Source organism: Tauraco erythrolophus, chromosome 5 (genome assembly GCF_009769465.1).
Source record: "Tauraco erythrolophus isolate bTauEry1 chromosome 5, bTauEry1.pri, whole genome shotgun sequence".
NCBI lineage: Eukaryota > Metazoa > Chordata > Aves > Musophagiformes > Musophagidae > Tauraco > Tauraco erythrolophus.
The window spans coordinates 288,406-312,192 of record NC_141469.1 but is presented as its reverse complement, the minus strand read 5'-3'; the positions used below and the strand labels follow the sequence as shown (position 1 = coordinate 312,192).

At 48.1% G+C, this 23,787-nt stretch overlaps 1 protein-coding gene across 1 annotated transcript in view; it reads right to left on the bottom strand.

Annotated features, from left to right (window-relative positions):
* Window positions 1-22,657: 22,657 nt before the first annotated feature.
* The window catches only part of ANTXR2 (ANTXR cell adhesion molecule 2), a 67,065-nt gene continuing 65,935 nt past the window's right edge, over window positions 22,658-23,787 (bottom strand). Inside the window, exon 16 of the mRNA XM_086611955.1 lies at window positions 22,658-22,804. Coding sequence (XP_086468081.1) covers window positions 22,658-22,804 — 147 coding nt within the window. The remainder of the gene's footprint in view (window positions 22,805-23,787) is intronic.

Below are 23,787 nucleotides of genomic sequence, written 5' to 3'. Positions count from 1 at the left end.
GGGATGAGTCTTTTAATGCTCTGAATCCTAAGGAAGGATAGGACGTTTATGGTCTACAGAGGTACCCACATGTGATTTGCCTCCGTTGCTGCCCAGACACTGTCTAGATCACCTGACACATAAGCAGCTCTGTGCTGCCCATCTTTCCACTTGGGTGCCCTCCTGAGAAACGTCGGGGAACGGGTACGCGGTGCTGGATTTTGTTCCTGTTTTCAGTTTCCACCTTCCCCTTTCTCCCTTCTTTTAACTTAGATCAGTTTAATTTGTATAATGAGTTTGGGTTTTGATGAGGCTTTATTATACATATGCCTAGAGATCTTGGTATTAAGTGCGTTTTATAAATTAATAAATAAATATGCTCATTTGTTGTAGAATTTCTATTGTTGATTTGGGAACAGCGAGCACTTGCAAATCTCAGCTTTCACCTTGCCAATCACTGTATTCCTGTAAGTGCGCTGCAGTTACTTGGAACCTTTTCTGGGTTGGTGTTGGCATCCTTTTGCTAGATTACATTTATGCATTAGTACCATCTGTGCCTGCTGTACCTTCTGTGAGTTAGCCCTGGCCAAATGACTGGCATTTATCTGGAAGTGCACTGAAAAAAAAAAAAAAAAAAGAAAAGGAAAGGGGGGGAAGGAGGAAGAGAGACAGTAAGGACAGCACCTAGAGCTTTGTGTTTGCTGCTGGTGGTGGGTGGTGGGGAGGAAGACTCACTGGTGAGCACAGACACCTGCACTGATGTCCCTCATCTCACTGCTGCTGAGACCTGCCCACCCCGTCTGATTCTTTCTCTGTAAATAAGAGCTGTTCCATCCTGTCGTGCTATTCAAATTCTCCTCACCCTCGTGTTGTAAAGGATGAACTGGCAAGACTTGAGAGCAACAGCAGTCTGAGGGAGGGGGCTGCATTGCTGGTGGTCTTTCCCCAGTGCATCTTGTTTCGGTTTGGTCAGAGAGTTCCGACCGAGCGATGCCTTTGCTCTGCCCGGCGGTGTGGAAGGCGTTTCCAACAGATTGCTACAGGGATGCAGGCATCACCCTGCTGGTTTAGCGGTTTGCTTTCGGTTCAGTCATACCATGGTCAAAAAAACCTCAGGTGTGAAACAGCCTCCTGTGTTTTCTTCCAAGTGATGTTGTAGAGCTCGGGGGCCCCTTTGGGGGCCAACCTCCAGTGCCAGTCCGTGCTGCTGAGGTGGTGCATGTCACGGGGCACGTGTCCCGGCACGGGAACGCAAGTCACCTCTTTTCACCAAAGATGCGCTTTGGTAAACGCAATTTATTAGTACACTAATGGCATAATGATCATTTGGATGGGCTGCCCTGTGCTGTTGTGCTTCTTTAGCACGTAGCAGGACTCTTGCTCTGCAGCAGCAGGCTCCCACCAGCAGCTCCCCAAGCCAAGCCAGGCCGAGCCGCTGGGCTCCCGCAGAGCCGACGGCAGGTTCCGTAGGCGGTGGTGGGCGAGGGAGGCACATGGGTGGCCTCGGGCCTCTTGCCCACCCGGGGCCGCACCGGCCCCTGCCTGCCTGGCACCGGGGCGGGAGGTCCCCCCGGGCATGGGGAGCCCTCCTCGGAGGATGCACATGGGGAGCCCGGCCCGCTGCGGGCACGGAGCCGTAAAACCAACCGCGGCCGCTCTCGGTCTGCGGCACCAAGGGCATTTTCCAGACTTGCTTTTACAGGCAATACCGGGCCAATCCGTTCCCCAAAAATACTTGTTGGCATTCTCTCTCGAACACTTTGTGTTCTCTTGAATGTTCTACTTCAGATTTACATCAGGATACATAAGAGAAGAACTAGAGCTGGTTTTATAAATATTTATATCTAGTAAATAATTTTTTTTTTGTTTTTGTTCCAAATGACCACTTTCACACTGTGGAATCTTTTCTACTAAGAACATGATATTTGGAATTCAAGATTTGCTTTTTCTTTCTTTCCATATGTTCAGTGTTAAACATATGCCATACTTTATATTTAAAAACTAGCAGCAGACTGAAAAATATAGCCCACACCACAAAAATATGTTTGCTTCATTATCAAAAGCTTCTAGGTTTTTGTATTCTTTTTTTAACAAGTGGGGGGAAGCACCCTCGAGGACAACTTCAGGATGTGAAAGCACACACGAGGCGTGCCGGAGCTCAGAGCTGGGCACTGCCAGGCAGAGGTGGCGATGGAGTTGGCAGCTTTGCCATTGAGGAAGGAAGCCCCTCTGCTTAACTGAGCAATGGGCTTTTGGATGATACTTAAACTGGCCACTAGTGAGAAACTGCACTGACCAAAGAGGCTTAGAAAAGTCAACAGGAGAAGGAGAAAAAAATTTCAAGAGATTTGAAAGAAATTCTAATGGTCCTCATAGCCTGTTTCAAGATCGCTGCCTAAGGCACTGAATTTCTTGAGTTGGTAAAGAGAAAATTAACCATCACCACAAAAAGATCCTTGTTCAAGAGTCGGGCAATGGTACAGTCTGTGTAAACTGGTAAGATTTTAAAAGCCTCTGATGAGTCTAATTGGTGAGTTTAGGAAAGGAAATGGGGTTTGTCGTTCGTTCTCTAAAAATGAAGTTATGTAGCTGTTGCTATGGTGACGCCTTGTTTATTGTACAGCAGAGTAAACTGTGAAAATTTGCTGCCTGAGAGCGCTTGGAAGCACGGGCTCCCCCCTCCCCCCCCCCCCCCCCCCGCCGTCGTTCTGAGTCTTTTTCATGCAGATTTGATTTGCTGTTTGGGAGGGGAGCAGGAAATGCCCCGTCATCCTCTAGCCTAGCTATGAATATTTTAAACTTTAGGAAATCACTGGCAATTTAGAACTTGTCTCTGAAATTACCTGGTAAATGACCACAGCAACGTTTAAGAGTAAAAAGCAATGAGGTGTGCACAATTACCTTCTAACGCTGGAGACACACACATACTTAAGCATGAATTTAATTATAATACGGGTAGACTGGGGTCTTTTTTAACTCCTGTCACTGAGGACAACAGTGATTTTTAGTTGAAGCTATAATAAAACCAAAGCCTACGCTGTTAAATTATAAACTTATTTATAAAAACTCTCTTGCAAAATACAATACAGGTTTAATGACTGTACTTGGTTGCATATTTCAAATTGTGTTTTCAAACAAGTGTAGTTAAATTAGCAAAGAAAGCTTTGTGAACCGTCTGCAAATAGCTTACATCTATTTAGCTGCAGTTAGTAAAGGGCTGATTTAAGCTAAATGATTTTTAAAATTTCCCAGTGACCCAGGCATGTTGATAAGGGGTCTTGTACCAGTTGTAATAGAATTTAATCAAACCAGTCCATCAATTGCCTGTGTAAGGCCTTACTGAAATAAATGGCCCTATTAAGCCCCGCTCGGCTTGTCTAAAAACCCTTGATTCTAGTGACACCTTTGCAAACCAGCTGAGGTTGCAGAGTTGGTGAATTCCATCTCACATACAAGTACAGGCCAGGTAAAGAAAACACACTGCTAACGTTATTCCTGACCCGATGGGAACTACACAGCTTTGCCTACAGCCAAAGGTACGGCACAATCCTACTTGCACCAACAGGGCACACCAACAGGGCACACCAACAGGGCAGGCTTTTTGCTCTCGTCATCTTTAAAGGCATCCACTCTGAGAACGGTACGAACAAAACACTCAGCTAAACGGAACAGAAGCTGCCATCAACGAGGCGGGTGTTTTCCTTGACTGATCCCAGTAAAATCAACAGGGCTACATGAAGACACCATGAACACAGCAAGGGGTACAAAACATTGTCAGTGTCATGTAACGCTTCATTAAAACATGTGAAATGTAAAGATACAGAAGACTTTTGTTAGGAAATAAATACATCTGTATAATCTGTGGAAACATCAGAAGCTGGAACATGGTCAGTCTCTGCATTGAATCGTATCTGATTTCAAAGCAAAGTCTTTGTAAAATAAGCAGCCTTCCTGCCGTGCTTGCAGCCCAACTGTCACAGCATTATAAATTCATGCAAAAGATGCCAAAAGGTCCCTTAAGTAGAACATGTCAACACGCAAACGTTAATCTAGAGGTTTACAGAAGAACTTAAAATCTCCGAGTCCCACTGAAACACTTGGCATCCCATAAACCCCTTGGAAAAATCGCCGTCCTGTTGCCCTTGCAATAGCCAGGTCTGCTACGGAAATGCCTTCTCCCTCAGAGGGAGGTTTCTGGGGGTGGCAGTTCTGTCCCGCATGCGCCTGCGGGACAGTGCCCGCAGCGCCCGGTGCGTCACCAGGGGAGCTGGACCAGAATCCTGCCACCCCGCTCACCTGCCCGCCCTTCCAGGCGAAGGAACAGCAGCGCTCTGGGACCAGCACGGGGCAGGACGTGCCCTACGTGCTGCAGTACCTGCGCACCAGGGCACGAGCGCAGCCTTACCCCGAGCGGGCTGCCGGAGCGCAGACGGACTGGCGCGCGGGAAGGCCTGCCGCTGCGACAGCCCAACCGCCGCGTGCCAGGGCTCCTTCTCTCCCGAAGGAGAGCGCAGATGAAACTCAAATGAGGAGGTTAATGTGGAAAGAAGTGGGGTGAGTTACAAGAGAGGGGCTTTTAAAGAAAAAAAAGCTTCTCAGTAAACAGCTGATTGAAGCAAAAGGAGTGCCTGGTGTTTCCACAGGGCACGGCATGGAACATGCACTTCAGAGGCTGGAGAGCATCCTCATTAGTAAAGGCCTCATTAGTAACGGATTTTACAAACTCTAAGGAAACTGCAGAAGCTGGCTTTTGTGACAAATAGGAATTACGAAGTTGCATTACAGAGGAAAGGTCGGAATTTAACTTGGATTGAAATCCTACCCTCAGGTGACAGAGTCCAGCTAAAAAGCTTTGGCTGAATCCAGATCTTGGAAAGCTGAAACCCAGGAAAGGTTCCACCCTGCGATGAGTGGGTTAACTCAGCTGCAGTGTCCCTGCAAAGAGCCCACCAACGCTTTTTCCACAAAGCTGTGGCCTGTGAAGAGGCTGGCTGGGACGAGCATAAAATGAATGGGTCAGGCTGCAAGAAGACCAAACAAAAATCCCTTCTCTGCTGAAAGTTACGGATTTACACTTCACTGACGGCAGCATTTGGTATTTCAGGAGAGCTTAGTACAAACTTGTAATTTGCTTGGGGAAAGCCCTGTAATCTGTTTACCATTTGCTGTGGCTGAAACATGACCACAAAGGAGAAGTGATGCTCTGGGGGAAGCGTGCAGAGGAGCTCACCCTTTCCACTGAACCTGCTTGAGGTGGTAGTTGCATCTGCAAAGCCAGGACAGATATCTGTAGCGTACCATGGGCCAAATCCAGCACTACTTCTCCATTATACTGTTTTTTGTTTTAGCTGGAAGCAGTGTTTATTATAGACATCCAAAACTCCCTGCTACAATGTGTCATCTCCTGGCGGCTTGAAGTAAATAAGAACTATAGAAGCAGAGTGTGAAATTAACACCAGGAAACACTCCAGAAAAATATTTGTGAATTATTCAGGTGTCCTGTGCAACAGCACTCTCTTTGATGTCTTACCTTGACTCCGGTGAGAGCCCAGATAAGCAGCGGACCAGGAAGCTGCGGGTGCTGCTGCCGAAGGGGCAGCACACAGCTCAGCGGGGCGATGCGTGCCGCTGCGCGGCTGCTGCTGAGCCCTTGCCCAGGTACCCCCCTGCAGCACGATCAGAACAGCCAGGGACGTTACTCTGCACGAGATGGCTCCTTCTTCCCGGGGCCGAAAGGCACAGCGCAGCTGTAGCCGTGCTCCCGTGTGTGGGGGGGTGCAGGGAACTTCTCTGACCCTATGAGCAGAGCAGGGAGAGGGGATGAAGTAGGAGCAACTGGTATTACCATGGGGCACTGGCGGTTGTTTTCTCCTCACCAGAACCATGCTGGGGGTCTGGGCAGTTTCTGAGGGCACAGAAAAGAAATACCTGTGTTGCTCACCAGCCTGGCCTGCAGCATGAAGGACACTCTTGCATCTTCCACAGCCAGGAGGAAATGGCCTGCCTCTTGTAGGCAGGATCTGTACCTTGAGTTAATTAGTTAACTCAGTCCAGCTGGCTAATAATGCCTGGATGCCATATACCTGTGTGTGTGAAGAGTGGGTGCTCGTTCTGTGCTGCTCTCTGGCCTCGTGTGGCCACTGCTCTCCTTTATGGGGCTTCGTGATGGGTTTTCCTTATGTGGAGCTGCTCTTCAGTCCGGTAGCACTGAGCCGCCGGGCAGACGTGGTGTTTGTTAAAGGGGTGATGCTTCTGCTTGTGTGTGTTTTCCACCTGAGGTACAGGCCACCAGCGGGCACTGCCGGGCTCAGTGGGATGGGACTGGATCTCTAACAGGAATTCCACGGGTACAAGACAAAGGATGTAACTGCATAGCAGTTTTCAGGAGTAATAAATTCTTAGCATTAATAAAAAAGAAAAAAAAAAACCTTTGATATCTCTTTGAGAGGATACTCTCACTAAGACTTCACTACTGCAAGTACAGATCAGAAAAAAATTTTTCTGCTCTTTATCTTTTCCTTACTTCTTCCCACAGACAAGTGATTTGGCTATACCTAATTAAAAAGAAGAAAAAAGTGGCATAAGCTTAATTAAGATTTTAATTCCGTTACGGACTACAGGAATAAATCACTGCAGACTCGATAGCGACAAAAAGAAAATCCAGTGCCTATTCTTCCTCGACAATAGAGATAACAAACGCTGAGGGCTCCTGCAGAGGAAAAGGGGATGCTCGAGCTTCTGCCCGTTTTGAGCCCCCCAGGCACGACGCGGTCCCAGTGGGGTGATCCCCTGTGTCCCCTCCCGGGGCTCGCCCTCTGCCGTGCCTTCCTGCCTCGTGTGAACGGGCTGCTCTCAGGCTGGGAGCGCGCAAAAGGACGGGAGGAGGGAGAGGCGGCTGTTGTTTGCGAGAAAAGAGCGGGCGGTGGGTCCTGTACCGAATTCCGTAAGGGATCAGGCAGCCAGCTGTACTGGCACGGTGTCTCAGGGAGGGACAGGAGCGCAGGCACACGGCAGCGGGCGGGACTGCCAACAAGCCTCTAACCGCAAGAGCCTCGGAGGGGCGTTGGGAGCTGCGTGCACGCACAGCGTCGGAGCCGCTGCTGAGAGCTTACGCGCCCGCTAGCTCAGGCGTTCACGGGGGTGCTGGCAGAGCGGCGCGCGCAGCCCACTGCCGCCAGGAACCGACCCCCCGTTTGCACCGAGGTGCCGCTCGCTGGTGCCAACCTACCGCCGCGTTCGAAAGGACTCCTCAGCTTGTTGGAGCGCACGAGTGCTGCTCTCCCTCCAGCTTTCTGGGGCACGACGTGCCCCAGTGCTGGCAGAGCACTGGTGGGACGAATTCCAGCTCTGCTGAGCATCAGCAGGTCTCGCAGGCGCCCAGGGTGTGCAGGCACGGGGGTACCCCATCGTGCCTGATAGGGGTACCCCATCATGCCTGATAACGCTACTCGGCAAGTCCTGGCACCAAAAGCAGGACCAAAAGGTATTTTACTGCAAGTCCTACCAATAGTAGGACTCTCTCAAGCCAACAAAAGCTGAAGTATTTATTTCTGACCAGCACTTAAAGGTCCAGATGCTTCTGTAATTCAGTTAACCCTATGTTGACACCTACAAAATCTGGATCAAAGTGCAGACAAACTGGCTTTGTCAAATACAAGTATAATTCCCAACTGTAGCGCTAACGAGAACCAGAAGAATAGTTAGAATTTTTGGTGGGGTTTTGGAACATGGACATGTTCTTTGGAGATGTAAGTGACAAACTGGGAAAATGTGAAACATTGGATTTTGTCCCAAGCGAAAACACGGCTGTCCGTAGCGTTTAGTACTGGTTGCGAACGCCGGAATGAAAAGCAAACTCTTCTCAGCTGTACGGCCTGATCAGTGCCAGTGGGGTGGCAACGAGTGAAAGGAGGCCGAGGCAACTGCTCATCCAGAATCTATGCAGAAATCCTTTTTTTCCATGTTTGAATCAAACTAATTAAGATCCTCTGAAGTAGACAAAGTTTCTTTGACCACAGTAATTTAAAAAAGTAGTTCTATCATTTTATAGTTTTGGGTTTTTTTTTAAAAGGACAGGGAGGTCTATGTATCTTCACTCCTTGACTAGTAAGTTCTCTGAAATGAAGTTTCGATTCAAGATACTCCTTGAGAGGCGTTAACATAGCGTTAAAAAGGAGAAGTGACTGCTTTATTTTAAGAGTGGCTTCTTTCTTATTCAGAATGCTTAATAGATTGAGCACTATGGAAGAATAACTACTCATATTACCATCATTAAAAAATTGTATCACCTGAACGTTAAAAAAAAAACGCTGCAGTAGGAGAAAAAAGTTCTGAATATTGTAATATTGCTTTTCAAGAATTAGTAAGTGGGAAAAAGTATATCTTAGCACCAGCAAAATCATCCTGGCACGCACCCATCTCCCTCAACCCCTGGTCCCTGGTAAATGGCAAGGTTGAAATATTTAGGTCGGGGAAATAGAGAGTAGGTTTGTACTGGGGTGGGTGCGAGGGAAGGCGGGCAAACTGGTAGCTTGGAGAGGCAGTTCCCAGGACCGCTGGCAGGCGGAAGACTTTGGCACAATACGTTTGCAGTTTAATTTCAATAGGCTGTTAAGCTCTTAAACACGTTAAGCACATCCACCACTGCTGGAAAAATCTTTCGCGTCTTCGACGCTGCCACTTGAGCGTGCCGGGCTCCGGGCCCCGCTGGGACCCACCTCCGAGCACTCCACACGTTCACTCCTTCTTTCCCTCTCCTGAAAAGCCAGTGGGGGTTTGTGTGTGCACGCGTATGTATTCACAGTCATTCAGCCTTATCAATTTCTTTCCTATCTAAGCTTTTAAGATAGTTCAGTGAATACATGACTGTGCAATTGTGGTCTTCCTGCTGTCCTTTTACCAGGCAAAATTAACCTGGTAAAAAAATGAACCAGGTAAACCTTCGCTTACCTAGGGCATGCTGCATTACTGGCTCCGATGCTGGTTTAGAGCTCCTGCTCTTCCCCCGCGACCTGTCTGCAGCAGCGTTACAAACCAGTGCTGGGCTGGTTCTCGCTCTCAGCTGCCAGGTAGACGTGCTGTGTTTTCTGCCTTCCCAGTTTTTCAAACTATGTCCTGGGTATCCCCTTTGTACCACGCAGAAGGGGCTCGTGCCGTTCTGTGTGCCCCTGGGAGATGATGGCATCAATACTCTGTCGTAACGCTGTACTGGGGAGGGAGCTGCGAGTCACTCACTGTGAAGCTGTGATGTTTTTAGTAAGTCATGAAAAGGCAAAGAGTAAAGAAAATGGCTCGTAGCACGGTGTGACCAGGCACAGGAAAAACACAGTTGGGTTTTCCTGAATCGGGCACTTCACTCGCTCACCCACGGCTCAGGTTTTACAATCCAGGTTGAAAACTTTTAATGGAAGTAAACAGAAGTGAAGCCCAACAACGGCGTATCACCCGGGCGGTATTAATGGCATAGGCTGAAGCTGTCCCCCCTCCTCTTCAGCTTCCCCTTCCAGTTCACACATGGTTACTCTGAAAATGCCAATGCTCACACCTCATCCTGGCCATCCTCGCCAGTCAGAAGTGATTTCGGACAAAGTAGTGGCTGAACAATCAGGCCCTGGCTGGCTCATGACACTGACAGTGTTCTCAGATGTGACATTTCCATAGAGAAAACGCTGTCCCTGAATAGTGACAATGTTATTTTAGACTCAGGTTTTTTTCTTTGGAATCAACCTAGCTGCAGTTTCAATCACACTGTCTGTCAGCTGAATCACAAATCACAGTTGGCTGGGCTTTTCCCCCTCGTTGCCTTGTTGAAAGAAAGGAAAAGAAGCTGCAGCAGAAAGAGAAAAAAATAGCTAAATAACAGCCAAGGGTGGCCCGATGCCAGCGATGCTGGGAACCACTGATTCCTCCTCTCCTACCATACTGGTGACTCCACGTTCATTTCTCAAAACCAAGCAGTTCCCCCAGGAATCAGCTCGGCACAGCCCGGCTCCCCACAGACCGGTACCTCGACAGCCCATCAGCACGGACACCGAGCGTGTCCTCGGGGAGCTGCCGGGGCTACAGCGTGTCCTGCCAAGGAAACACCGCAGCGTCTTCTTTTTGCACCTGACCCCTTCCTCCCTGATGCTCACGGGCACCGTGACACCTGTGACGCCTCTGCTTTGCTCTAAGATGTGCCAGGCTCCATCCAAACCGACGGAGGGTCAGCACACCCGTGCTGCAGCCTCTCCCTGCCGCACGGCACCGTCGCCTCCGTCTCAGCAGGAGAACCCGGCCGCAGCGCGGGATGCGTGTGGGCAGACTGCGGCCGAAGCCCGTCTGGAAAGCCTGGAGCCACTCCCGTGCCAAGGGGCTGGCGAACGAGGGCTGGCACGGCGAGCGCTTGGCCGGTGTCGGACACCCACCGCCGCTCGCAGGGGCCTTTCCTACAGGTGACATCCCAGAGCCTCGCGGGAGGACCGGACAGCAGCCGCCGGACGGCGTCCGAGGCCGCGTGGCCATTTTAGCTAAGTGTGCAATTGCGTAATTAGCTATTACATAATTAGCTGCCTAATTGTGCGCCCAGGCCTAGCTGCCGTATTTATCCGTGTATGTAATGATGATTTATCGGAAAGCTTTCTGGCCATAATGCCTAACGGAGGCATTCATAAAAGTGAGCGATGAGTCCGAGTGGTCGCTTTTCCCTAGCTTTTGTTTTAAACTGATTTCCTATTTTCTTGGGTTTTTTCAACAACTCAAGCTGACTAACCAGTGGGAAAACTCCAGACAGCGGTACTGCTGGAAGACAAGCACAGTGCTGCGCAAACAGCCGTGGAAAAAAAGAAAAATTCCAGGGGAAAGGCCAGAGTGAGGTTAATAAATGAAATCTCTGTGCAAGGCTTCCAAACAATGCTGATGTTGGACTTCTCCAGTGGTGTGGGTGTCACGCAGCAAGAAGTGGTACCAGCAGTCGCCAAGGTCAAGAGCTGAGCAAGTAGCAGCTTTTGCGGAGAACCAGAGAACGTCACAAACGCAGCACGTCAGAGCATCGCTGCGGTACGCGTTGTGCTCCCTCCGCGAGCGGCGCCGTCGCTGAAACTTCCCCAGGGTGTTCCCCAAGCAGCTGAGCAAGGCTGCAGTAACGCTTTTTGTCCACTACCTGTAAGCCTCACTGAAAAAGGCAAAACGAAAAAAAACTACAGATTTTTCCCTTAAATTACATTTCCTTTTACTTAGATAAATTCCCAGTATCCTCTCAGGATTATTCAGCTGCTTGTAACACAAAACTAGCTCAACACCACCAAACTGGCAGGACCAGCTGGGCTACACCGCCACGCACTCAGACCTCTTAATCTAAACAGCACTGTGAAAACGTCTATTATTTTCCTTCAGTGAAACACTTTATCCTACAGCATCCTATCATTCTTTATGGTGTATGATGTCAAAAACACTTACTGCACAAGCAGAGATCTGTGTTTCTTTTGCCACAGACAATAAATCTTTAGTGTCTTCTCTTGATACGCATCACTCCACCTGATCTCGGGAGGCACTGTACGTCTCTCTCTCCCTCTGCCTCTTCTAACAAGGTCACTTTCCAGTGATGAAACAACTTCTCCAGAAGGTATAGCGTTCAATAATTAATATCTACCAATAATAGCTTCCCAAAGCAGTGCTTTAAAACTCTAATGCAGGCTCTTCACAAACTAAGGGCATGACGAACCCTTAAAATAGATTCGAGTAGCACGCCTGAAAATGTCAGCCTCAAAAACTCGTAACGCGTATGACTAAACTTAACCGCTGATACAAACAGATCTGTATCCACTTATGCCAAAAGGAAATTCAGCACTTCCTCTCTCACCAGCCGGCATTATTTGACTACGATTCTGAGAAGGTTAAGTCATCCTAATGCATATAGTATCATCTCTTGTGAACAGGAAAATAGAAACGTCTCCTGTTGCTTTCACGACGGCGCGTACGGGTTCCGTAGCGATGGTGTCCCCAGCGTTAGGTGACTCGGGAAGGTGTCTCTTAGTGCAGGCTCTGCAGGGCAGGGGGTGAACCACAACTGGGGAGAGAGATCCTGACCCAAAGTTGTGGTGAGCTCAGAGCGTGCTTTGCTGTCGCTGTTGTTCTACTTCCTTCCACCAGTCATTTCATTACTGCCAAACTTGCTCTCTCAGGCGATCACCAGTGAAAGCAACTTTTGGCAAAAGCACAGAAAATACTGTATCTGAACGTGTACTGAAAAAAACAGGTTATCTGTAATTTCTAGCAACGTTTTTCCTGGTTTGCTGGTGACTTCACAATCATTTGGATGGGATCTGCATTTAACCCAGCCAGTGGGTTCATCGGGGACAGGGTTCCGACCACAGAACTCTGGCCTTTTGGAGGGAGGAAGAGGAGGCAGACCCCTCCCTAGGGATTCCTCAGCAAAGACATGAGGGTAAAGCATGCTCTCGTCAGCAAAACTTGCTCCTGTAATGATACAGTGTACTGGTTTCCCCCTGCTTTTTATGAGCCAAAGCCTAACATTATTTTCCTTTCTCTAGGCAGAGCATTCTAGTTTTATAAATCAGGAAAAACTGACCTAAAACATGCACTGAACACCTGGGAGGGTACTCGGAGTGCCAACAGAGCATGTGGCTGACTTAAGAAAAGGGCTAATTACAATCAACATAGGAAATATAAATTTAAAGACAAGGGAGAGTTCTTTCAGTTTACCTTCTTTTGGACTTGTGAAATATATTAAGACTGAACTTCTGGAAAGCCTAAATCGAAGGTGTTTTGCAGTGCTCCATTCACGGGTTGCTACCAAACCCTCGCCACCGCTGAGCGTGCACGCAGCGCTGGCAGGCGCAGAGCTACGTCAGTAGCAGGCACGATGAGCCAAAAGTTGTGAAGAGCCACCTGATGACACGAGTCCTTGATCCGCGTTTGCAAGGCCAAACCTACCGAAATGTGCTCGCTCTTTCAGCTCTGTCTCTCTGTCTCTCTTCACCGGAGTGGGAAGGATGGTAACTGGCTTTAAAATACTGGGCACGGCTGAGTCATTCGTAGCGGCGCAGTCAACAGCAAAAACACCACAAAGGAGCCAGTGGCATGCCACTTTCTCCCCAACTAGTACCTACATCCATTAGCAGTTCCTTCTACTCTGCCGACCACAAGACAGCACATACCAGTGTACTTTTGAAGCACTGGGATTTGAGAGACTCCATCTGGAATTCACAGAATTCTAACTCACAGAACCCTAGATCCAGCGGACACATAGTCAGTGATATTCTCCTGTTCCTTTACACGCCCTTCTTTGCTTTCTGTTGGATATGTCGTCACCAGAGGGAAAAACCTTACTTAGTTGCCATCATAATGTTAATAAAATGCCCCATCGACTTCATTAGCCACCTCTGACCATCTGCCTGGGGTACGTCTATGTCGTGTTACCAGAGGGATCCCATGTCTACTGCTGATGCGTGGCAGATTGGCCATCAGGCCTGACCCTGAATGTCATTATGAAAATCAGTGCACAAACAAAAGGTCATTCCCACCAACTGCCTGAGACTCACACTGGCTATTAGCGGGCAGAAGCCTTTGTCTAGAGAGGTTACTGTTCCATTAATGAAATTAAATCCATGACCTGAGACCAGTTGTGGCTCAACTGTGATGGGTACCGTAGGCTTAAGATGCCACCTACGGCTCTGCAGTGGTGAGGGCAAACGGAGCGGTCCGTGCTAGCCAGGGAACGGAGCCAGGAACAGGGCAACAAGGCGGCACTGGAGGAGGCAAGGAAGCAGCCCTGATGTAAGGATGTGCCCGAAAATGATCTCTCTGCCCGGGGTGAGCAGCTGTTCTCCAGCGGCGATACGACGGAGTTCGATACGATTTAGAGACCCGCTGGGGATCCTAACGCTGGGGTGTGCTGGGGTTTGCTGGGAACGTCCTTCCACAGAACGGAGCAACATCTTACGAGCCCTTAAGACTCTTCTGAAAATTTTCAGCCCTAAATAATCAACTTTCTTCTGGGATCATACTCTACTTCCTAAAGATACCTGTCCATCATTTTACAACCGTTCCAGATTTTAGCAGGTTTTATGTTGTACTATAACATAAAATAAAATAAAATATCACCCGTCTACTTCGGCACAGAAAGATATAAAATGTGCCACTAGCTGCTGTGCACTTTCCACCTGCATTTACCCTCTCTCATCAAACAGTAATACTTGGAATCCAGCAAGGAAAATTATTTTTCAGACCATCAAAGAATTTCTGTTGTTTCCAGTGGAAAAGAGTGACAATGAATTCCAAGAAAATGAGATCCTTCTTAATTTGATGAAACTGATTTCAACTGCAGGGTTTGCATTGCTAGACTGTGTAATAGATAGAGATCAACACGGTGGGAGAAAACTACGGGTAGAAATGCACATGAAAAATAAAGTCATCTTTGTGTAGGAATGAGCAATCCTGAGCCCTGGAGTATGAGCAGCGCGGGGGCAGCTGAAGCGCTGACCTTAGCGGGTCACGCCGAACGTTCCAAGGCTACAGGTCAGTGCAACTGTTCCTGTCACCTGGTTCGCTGTCCGACAGGGCTGTTCCGAGAGACGGCGAGCTCGGCCCGCGTGAACTGAGGTGACGGATTTTCACCGCGCGTTTGGCAACCGCAGGTACCTGAAGTTGCACCATTCAGTTCAGAGTGACTGGCAAGGAACAGCGTCCTATGCGTTCTTCTGTACTTAGTGACAGGAAGCAGCATTAACAGCTCCGTCACCCGTAATTGAATTAACTTTTTTTAAGAGTGTGTTTAAATGACACAAGGGCCCTGACACAAGCCATCAAAAAGCAGGACGCTCAATATTCAAATGAAATGCTAAGGCTGAGGGTGTGCCATTATGTCACGCCGTTGAGGGACAGAACTCGAACGCATTGAGACGTTCTAATTTATGGATGATGTCAGCCTGAACCTTAACGTGTACCAGGCTTTGGCAACGTGTGGCACCGTCCCTGCTTTTACTAGGGAGCAGTTTCCCCTTCAGGCCGAGCGTCCCAACAGATGAGAGGAGAGGCGTGCATCACTGGGAGGCACTCCATAAAGATACTGCAGCCGAGTTGTTCGGGAAATATTATGGCTTATGAAGACTCAGTCACTTTAAAACACTGTTAACTCTGATGTTGGGTTTTTTCTTAATTCTGTATGGATCTATAGTTCATAAAGGACTTAGACAAGCAAAAACTGGTTTCAGAACAAAAATAATTCTGAATTATAAGAATACAGTAAAAAGATCAGAGGCAATAAATGCATTTTGGATCATTTTGCTTCTCCCCACTGTCTGCCTCTAACATGCAACTGTCGCGTTCAGCAGCATGCGTGCTGTAGTCTTCCTGACTAATTTTTATCTTCTTGTTCCTTCCTTGATTCTGCAGGAGCTGTGCCGTCAGTGTCGAGATAACAGAACAGCTCCCTCACCCCACCTTCTTTTTGATACTGTTGTATGAAAGCTGACGAAAAAATTTGCATGCATGAAATTATTAACACGTGCAGCTGCTTTCAGGCATTAGAGACTCTCGTGTAGGTGCAGTGAGTATCTGGGCGGGCATATTTTGAGCATCCTCTGAACTCAATTAGCTACAATACAATTTAGCACAAGCTTAGAATAAACTCATCCTAAGTGAGTAAGCCTCCTTGAGATCTGGGCTGCCACAGCTACCTGCAGGTGACACTAACACCTTCTGGGCGATATAGAAACTCTCACTTTCTAAAAATAGTCTTCCCAAGATGTTTTCACAAGCCTTTCCTGTTGGTTAGAGAATGAGAGCCTAGTGAAGTCAAAGGAAAACGAGCCTCTTTCTTTTCACCTCATTCTGTCACCAAGTTTCCCATCCCAGAGCCTCTCTAGTTCCCAGTCCATTGATTTTCACCATCGCTTGTCTCTGTTTATATAAAGTATTTATACTGATCTCCTCCAAATGGCAGGGAAATCACAGTCTAAACCTTTTAAAACATGCGGCTGGCACCTCTCACTTCTGTCGCTATGGAGCATCCCGTCTCTGATAAACTGTACCATTGCTAATAATCTTTGGGAGTGTGGGTGTTGAATCGACTAAAGGGTTAAAGCCTAAGAAAAGGCCTCTTCAACCCTGGCTCTGTTTCCATCCATGGGATTAATCATGTAAATAATCTTCTGTAAAGAAAGGAAAGACTGCAGAAGTCTGTAGTTCCGTTCAGGTCTGCGCAAAATTCAAATGCCAAATCTGCTTACCAAAAGTTTCCGTTGGAAAGATAATCTAGATAAATGGCGAGTGTAATCAAAATGGGTTAATATACCCAGCAGCATACACAGAAGTATACATGTGTGTTGTGTGGAAAGTTAACGTCTGTACAAAGAGGTTTCTTCATTTTCATCCCATTTTGCCAAGGAGCGTGTGATGGCTCTGTGCATGCAAATGCTTCTGCAGCTATTTGCATGCATATATACATACAAGAGTTTCTTCATGCAGAAATGTATGTATGTGTAAATTGTGTCAATGTAAATATAAGATAGGCCATATGTCCCAAAAGTCCCAAAAGAGCATCTGATGTTGATATGTAGACAGTGTGTTAAGGACCTTCCTAATTAATAACCCCGATTAAAACCTCTTGGCAATCAATTAAGATTAATGACAGAAGTCATTCTCTATCCCCCTACGCCCGCGTCTCGGGCTGTGAAAACCCTGGGTCGTGAAACTTTAATCCTGTTATCTGCTGCCTTCTTCATCTGAAAAGCCTCCAGATTAACGCAGCAGACATGATCGAATTTCCAAGCAGCCGCTCGGACAGCTGCCCCGCTTTCAGCAGTTAATGGAAGAGGAACTAATCTGGTTAGGAGCGCAGGACTAGTCCGTAAATCTGGGTGCCCAAGACAGTTAAAGCCGTCGCGTCTCTGCTGGAGAGCAGCGACTGAAGGAACCTGTCCGCTTTCTGCGTGCTGCTTCGGGAAGGTGGCCTGTCCCTCCGTACGCGGGACGAGAGAGGTACTCGGCGTTAGCGGAAGCTGCTACGGGCTGTGCCGAGCTGGGGGCTGTTTTACCACCGGGGGTCGTTAGATACGCCCTGCCCTCTCTTTGCTGGAAGCCAGGTAGTGATTAAATAGAACCGGTTTTACTGCAGCCCACTCCGTAAAAGAGATATTTTGACACAGGGAACAAATTTGCTTTTTCCCTTTAAAATCACACCCAGTAAAACGAAGTTATTAACAAAAATCTTACTGCCAAATGAAATGTTTTCTTTTTAGTATAGCTTGGAGGGAGGGGAGAATAGTACTGCTCTTCAGGGTGGCAGAGAAGATATTTGACAGCTGTGGCAAATTCATACTCCATCCAGAAAAGATTGGACTCTTCCTTTCTCGACAGGCATTATCCCCGTGCTGCCAGCAGAGCTGAAGTTAGCGCGGTGCCCGGTGTGGGGTATTTGTTGTGTTTTAGGAGGCCTGAAGTGCTCAGCTTTCAGACAGCTGTTTGTGTTTACAAACAGTGAGAGTTTTTGTTTAGTGAGAGTTCTCCTGGCTGCACGCACCGGTGGCAGCTCAGCTTTTTGAAATGCTCTATTCAAGTATATCGTGGCTTCACAAAACGTGTGTTCCGCACTGGCAGGACTGCGCCCACCGGACCGTCACCCGCCACGCAGCCGCTGTGACCAGCCGCGACGGTGACACCACGATGGAGCAGCACGAGTCCACGTGGGACGGCCTCCTTGGAGCCACGCAAGGTCTGTCCGAGCCGCTTCAGCCCTTCTACTCTGTGGGAGTACTGGTCACAGCAGTAAATATGTCGAGACCTTAAAACTGCCAGGTACATTTCTTTCTTTCTACGATTTTGTTGATACAAGTGTCCGTACACAAATGAATTATGGAGGCTCCTTTTAAAAAGAGCAACAGGGCTCATCTGCACAAAGGGAGGGAGTGCCCAAAGGGACCGCCTACGTAGATGGAGAAATACCCCTGTTTCTCCTAACGCCCCAACACCACCAGCTTTTAATGAAGAGGATTAGTGCTGCTCCCATTGACTGACAGCTGGCACATCGCACTGTTAAGATAACCACTGTGGATCCGATGGGGCACCTGAGGGGTGGACAGGCAGGACCCTCCTGGGTGGTGGGCTGCCATCCAGCTTGAACAAAGCGAAGCTGCGAGACCCGTTTACAATGAGCATCCTTTTGGAGGAAGTACTACTACGTAGATGTTTTAACTGCAGAATGTTCTGGGTCTTCAGCACAAGAAAATTCTAAGTTCAGAACTCATAATCATATGCTTATCTCTTGGCCATCACTCGCCATTTTAACAAAAGGAGTAGGTGGCCTCTCCGGAGAAGACTTTTTTCGACAACAGGTTTTGTGAAATTTAGTTCAGTGCTTTACTCAATAAGATGCATTGCTTTATGTGGAAAACCAGCCTCTGGATTCAGTCTGAAGAGGGCAGTTTGAAATGAATCATCTTTTAAAAATGTTTTCTTCTGCTTTCTGTAACAGTGAACTTAAAATATGGGTCTATTCTGGAAGTTTAAGAAAAAGTTACAAATAAATTCCCACTTGAAGAAATGGCAGAAGGAATATTTTGACAGAAAACGATGAAGAAAAAGAGGTATTGTAACTGCCTTCTTATCTCATTTCATAACTACTTTTGCATTTTCTTAACTATTGCACCAATTCGGAAAAAAAAAGACAAACTTTGCTATACGAGTAATAGTAAAGTTTATTTTTAAAACCCTCAGTCAACACTTGGTTGAGCGTAATAATTTCCCTGTTCCACTAAAACACCCTACACCATACGACCATTCAACAGGGAGCTCCAGTGAACCGAGTCGCACGTTGTAATATGAGTTACTGGAAGGTGCACTGGTAGGTTCGATTTTAAAAGTTTTGAACCCAGAAGTGCACTACTTCTAAGTAGCCACAGTCATCTTTGTCTGACTGTGACTTGTTATCTCTGTGCACGTTTCAACAATCTGCAGTGATTAAAAAAGGAACCAAATCCCCTTTGTTTTCTTGAAGGAGGTCCTCCTTGGTTAGAAGATGGACAAACAGTTAGTAAGTGAAACAACGCTGCTGTCACCAGTGTGGCTCCCATTCCCATTACCCCGTAGGCAAAGAAGCGCTGCGCAGTGACTGTGGGGCACTGTGCCAGTGGTGGTGCTGGCGGAGGCGGCTCTGCAGCACAGGCAGGTGAGGAACTGCCCGTCGAACCCCGTCAAAGCCGTGTGGGCACTGCCAGGCACCACAGTTAGTCTTTTGTTTCAAAAGAGTGAGTTTTTTCCCAGTTCTAAGACCCTTAAAGCCTCAACCTCCTAACAATTACTATTCCACCCTACAACTGACAGACTGAGCTAACGATTTACTATTTTCTGCCTGTGCCCAGCGTAGGAATTACTGAAGAAAGGGAAAGGCCTCATCTCAGTGATTCTGTGAACTGTGTGATGCTAACGGAGTTACAATGTAGAATATAATGCTTTTGTCTAACATGGAGATGCTCACAAAGTAACATTAGTTTAAACAGATGTTTCTAATAATTCTGCAGTCATTGTTATAAAAGAACCTTTAAAGCAGGTTAAGTGCTAATAGGCATAAAATTAAATACAAGTGGAAGTGTCTTCCTTTTTATTAGGCTGTTTTGCAAAACTAAGAAAGCTGAAAGCATTCTATAGTTCTACTGTAGAAATCCTTCTAGAATTAGCTATAGATTTTTTTTTTCCTTTTACCATTCGCACATATTCGTGCCCTGATAGGGCAAGATCTGAATTACAAGTGTCACAGGCTGTTTCTGGACTTAAGACATTTGCGTGCATGAACGTGCCCAGGATCGGAAGGAATCTCAGCCACCATCCAACTGCACAAAGCAACACGATCATGGAAAGAATCTGCAAACCCTGATGATTCCCTTGAGGTGCTGAACTACGGATCAGAAAATAAACACGAGGATTTAGAGAAGACAAGAGGACCCTAACGCTCGCGTTGCAAACCTGCACCAAGTTCTCATGCAGGAAGAGACTCCCTGGAAGCGGTGTTCCAGCACGGAAGCCACGGCAGAGGCCCCGCGGCAGTGCCACCGTAACGGCGCCCGCGTTCGGCTCTGCGCGCTGCCTGGATGTGACTGCGGACTGAACCTGCCACAAGCTCAGCTAAAACCCTCGGACAGTTGACTGGTTTGCCCAAGTACCCCAAAACTACAGTGCTTCCTTCCTCTTGGCCCCTTTAATAAAAACAGGAAAGAAAGTATAAACAGGAGGATGAAGGCAGGGTAATGCATCATTTATAAATTACCTTGTTAGTGCAGAAAACAAAACATGGCTTTGAAAACAAAACCTCCTGCCGCGGACTCGGCTGTGTTTGATGGGAGCCCTTCAAAAGAGTTCGGGGCTTAATGGAGGCTGTTTGCGTGGGGACTTCGATCCGTACCTGCTGTCCCCTGTCACTCCCTGGAAACTTGGCGGCAGATGTTGCAGCGTGGAGTTGTCTCTGAAGTGGCTCTCTGTCCTCATCTCCCCACCACAACAGAGTCAAACTACATCAGATCTCTTTATTTGTGCCTGAGGCATGTTTGGGAGCGCAGCTGTGTCCACCCCCACTCTACCTTTAGTGTTTCAGCCCCCAGGCAGCAAATGTGAGACCAAAACTGTTGTGCCACTCTTAACTACAGCTGCTGACAATCCTGCAGCCTCGCTGCAGGCTGCCGCGCACCGCGCCGCCGCTCCAACAGATGTCGGCGACAACCTGCTAGCACGCACCTGTACAAGCGTCCCTCACCTCACCCATGGCCAGCTGAAAAATTCATGACTCGAAGGACTTCCATCCACAATCAAAGCTTCTTGGCTCAACCGCGGGCAGCCCTCAAACTGGGCCACCCTCGGCAGTACCTGGCAACGGGGCAGAGGTGGGAGAGGAGAGAGAGGGAAGAAAAAGCTCCTGCTGCTTTGATACTTCATGCCTAAATTTCAATTACTCCATCAAGGACTCGAATTCAGCAGTGAATTCTTCTACCAAGTTCTTAAACAATAAAACAAAGATGACAAAACCCAACATCTGTGTGGCCGTTGTTTACCGTGACAGTGCTTCCGAATTAAGTACGTGTCTGTGTGTCCCATGACACATGACTGCTCATCCCTCCACTGCCTTACAGCGTGGGATCTGCACCCGGCAAGTCAGGAACAGGTGAAAACATGGACTTTTTTTTCCCCAAGACACAAAACACCGTGCCAGACAGTAAGTGCACTCCTGCAGTGTCATAGGTCGCACCTTAACCACCGCTGGCTTGGATTTTATTCATCAGTGCAAATTCTGCTTCTTTTTTCAGTGGAGTTACTGAAGATTAGTGAGCAGCTACTCTGATTTTCATAAACCAAGATGCTGGTCCATGTGTTCCTGTCGAGTCCAGAGAAGGCGGATGCCTGACTTGACGATGGCTCAGCAAAGCCTTCCCTGGCCATTATTACAGTAACCACCTGTCTGTGAGCTCAGAAATCCTCAAAACGGGGCCTGACACACAATTTTCTAGCCTGTTCCACCAGCGTTTCCTCTGTGTTCCTGTTTACATTGAATTTACCTGTTCAACTGTATCGTACTGTGTTTTTCAACGTGGACTTGTTAATTTTCCTCCACGTAACACGCATCGTTCACGCAAACAGTAAGTAACTCACCAGTGCAGCAACGACAGCGCTTGCATGTGACTGTGCTCCCTCCTTCCAGCACTGCACTTGGCCTTTCTGCTTCTGCCAACACTTGTCTTAATTACATCTCACCTTTCCTTCCTTTAGGACAGTAACGAACTTCATCCCAGGAAAACAATTTAAATACCGACTACCTCTCATCCTCTCACAGGTAACTCCCTCCCTTTAATCCCTTTCATTGTTTTATGTCGTCTTTACGGTGTATATGGCAAAACCAGCCTTCTCGCCCACTCCTGCTCTGTGGTACGAGACAATCCAGTCTCTCACCCCCACCCGAGGCCAGGTGTTGGTAAAAAGCTGCCATCTCATTTAGAGGAAACCCTTTGCTCCTGTGTCTCTTCCCATGCGCCACAAACAGGAAGCTGAAGAGTCGCAATAGATTTGAAATACCTTGGTGATAGATGAGTTCCTGAGACAAATGCTAACATTTGAAGTGCTGCTTTCTTAAGGAACAGCCACCAGAAATACACAATCTGGCTTCACTATAAGAGATTCAAATACCTCTTCTTCCCAGCGCACTCATGACCTATGAGACAGGGGCCATAGTCTTTGTAGTGGAGGCCACTTCTTCACAGGTCGTGCGTGTATGAGAAGAAAGAATTATCTGACAAACAAGTTTCCTCCTTTTTCCCACAAAAGTTGCCTTGGGCATGGAAGTGCAAAGCTATGTGAAGCAACTTGCATGCAAGTTACTGGTGGTCACAAATCCCACGTGGTTTTAGCATTCTGATGGGCAGACTCTGCTCTTAGATGGAGCTGGTTGCAAGAAAGAGGGGGGCATTTGTTACAGTTTGCACCAAACGAAGCGTGTGCCCGTTTTGTTTCCCAGCTGCACACACGGACTCCCTGCCTCTGCCTTCCGGAGACCCGTGTTTCCGCAGCGTCTCTGGGCTGGTGCCACGCACCTTTCAACGCGCTCTGTTTTCCCGGCTCGTTATTCTTCCCGTTGTGCCGTGCTTCCGGCCGCAGTGCTTTTTTTGGTTTCGCTCACGGAATTACCACTGTTCAGCAGCTGCTACAGCCCGCCCGCGCCACGCTCCCCTTCTGCCCACCGTAGCGGGTACGCGCGCCACGCACCCACCTCATCTCCTTGCTGTGGCCGCATCAAAGAGACTCTGTCGTACTGTCGTCGGAGCAGCGCCCACAGCGCATCGAGCCGACCCTGTGGCGACAGAGCAGCAGAGCTTTCAGTCCCAAACCAGTCCGCGGCGAGCACGCCGCACCCGCTCCGGTATTGCGCGAGGAGATCATGGAGAGATCCACTGGCACAACTGCGCGGCAGTTGCTTAGAGTCAGATAAGCAAAGTTGAACCTCGGGCCGTGTCACCCACGCCGCAGAGCTGCGGTGCTGCTCTTCCCCAGCGGCAAACATTAGGTTCTGCGCTCTCACCTCCACTGGGAGCGGAGCGGCTGTGACCTACCCCACATACACATCTGAGCAATCTGGAAATAATGTGCTTATTTGCCAAAGTTTTGCCCATCTGGGATTTCTCCCACAGAAATGTATTTGCTTTCACAGCGCGCACACAGCAAGTTCATTGTTCTTAGGAAGCCTCGGACCTGCTCGGCCCATCCTACAGGGCTGGCTGGCGCGGTAAGTCCCGCAGGCAGGTTCACTGCCGGCACTCGGGCTGCCCGTGCAGAACCCGCATGGCAGCTCCGATGCCCGTCAGAAGCACCCCCTGTGCACGGATGGGCTGCAGAGTTCGCACACACGTGTGCGGACGGCGCATCTTCAGGACTTTCTGGTGGTCAGAAAGGACTCACACGGAGTTGTGAGTTGTGAAGGCAGAAGAGATGTATCCATATTCCCATCTCAACCAGTGTATTCTCTGCTCTGACGCATTTAAAGCAAGGCGTTTATGGACTCTTCAGTTTTTAAGATGAGCTTGCTAAGGGTTTGCAAATGACTCATGTCATCCACAGAGAAAGATGTCTTTATGCCATTTACTATGTTTTACTTGTTTGTCAGACTTTTTGCATTATATTGGTTTATATATTTTTTTGCATTTCTTGCTTGGTAGTGAGTATGTATGTTTAAAACATAGTGTAACAGCTACAAACTCTGTAGTTTTAGGCTTAATTAGATACATGCTGAGACAGACCAATGCCAATAAAGACCCCATAGATTTCATTGTTTTTACC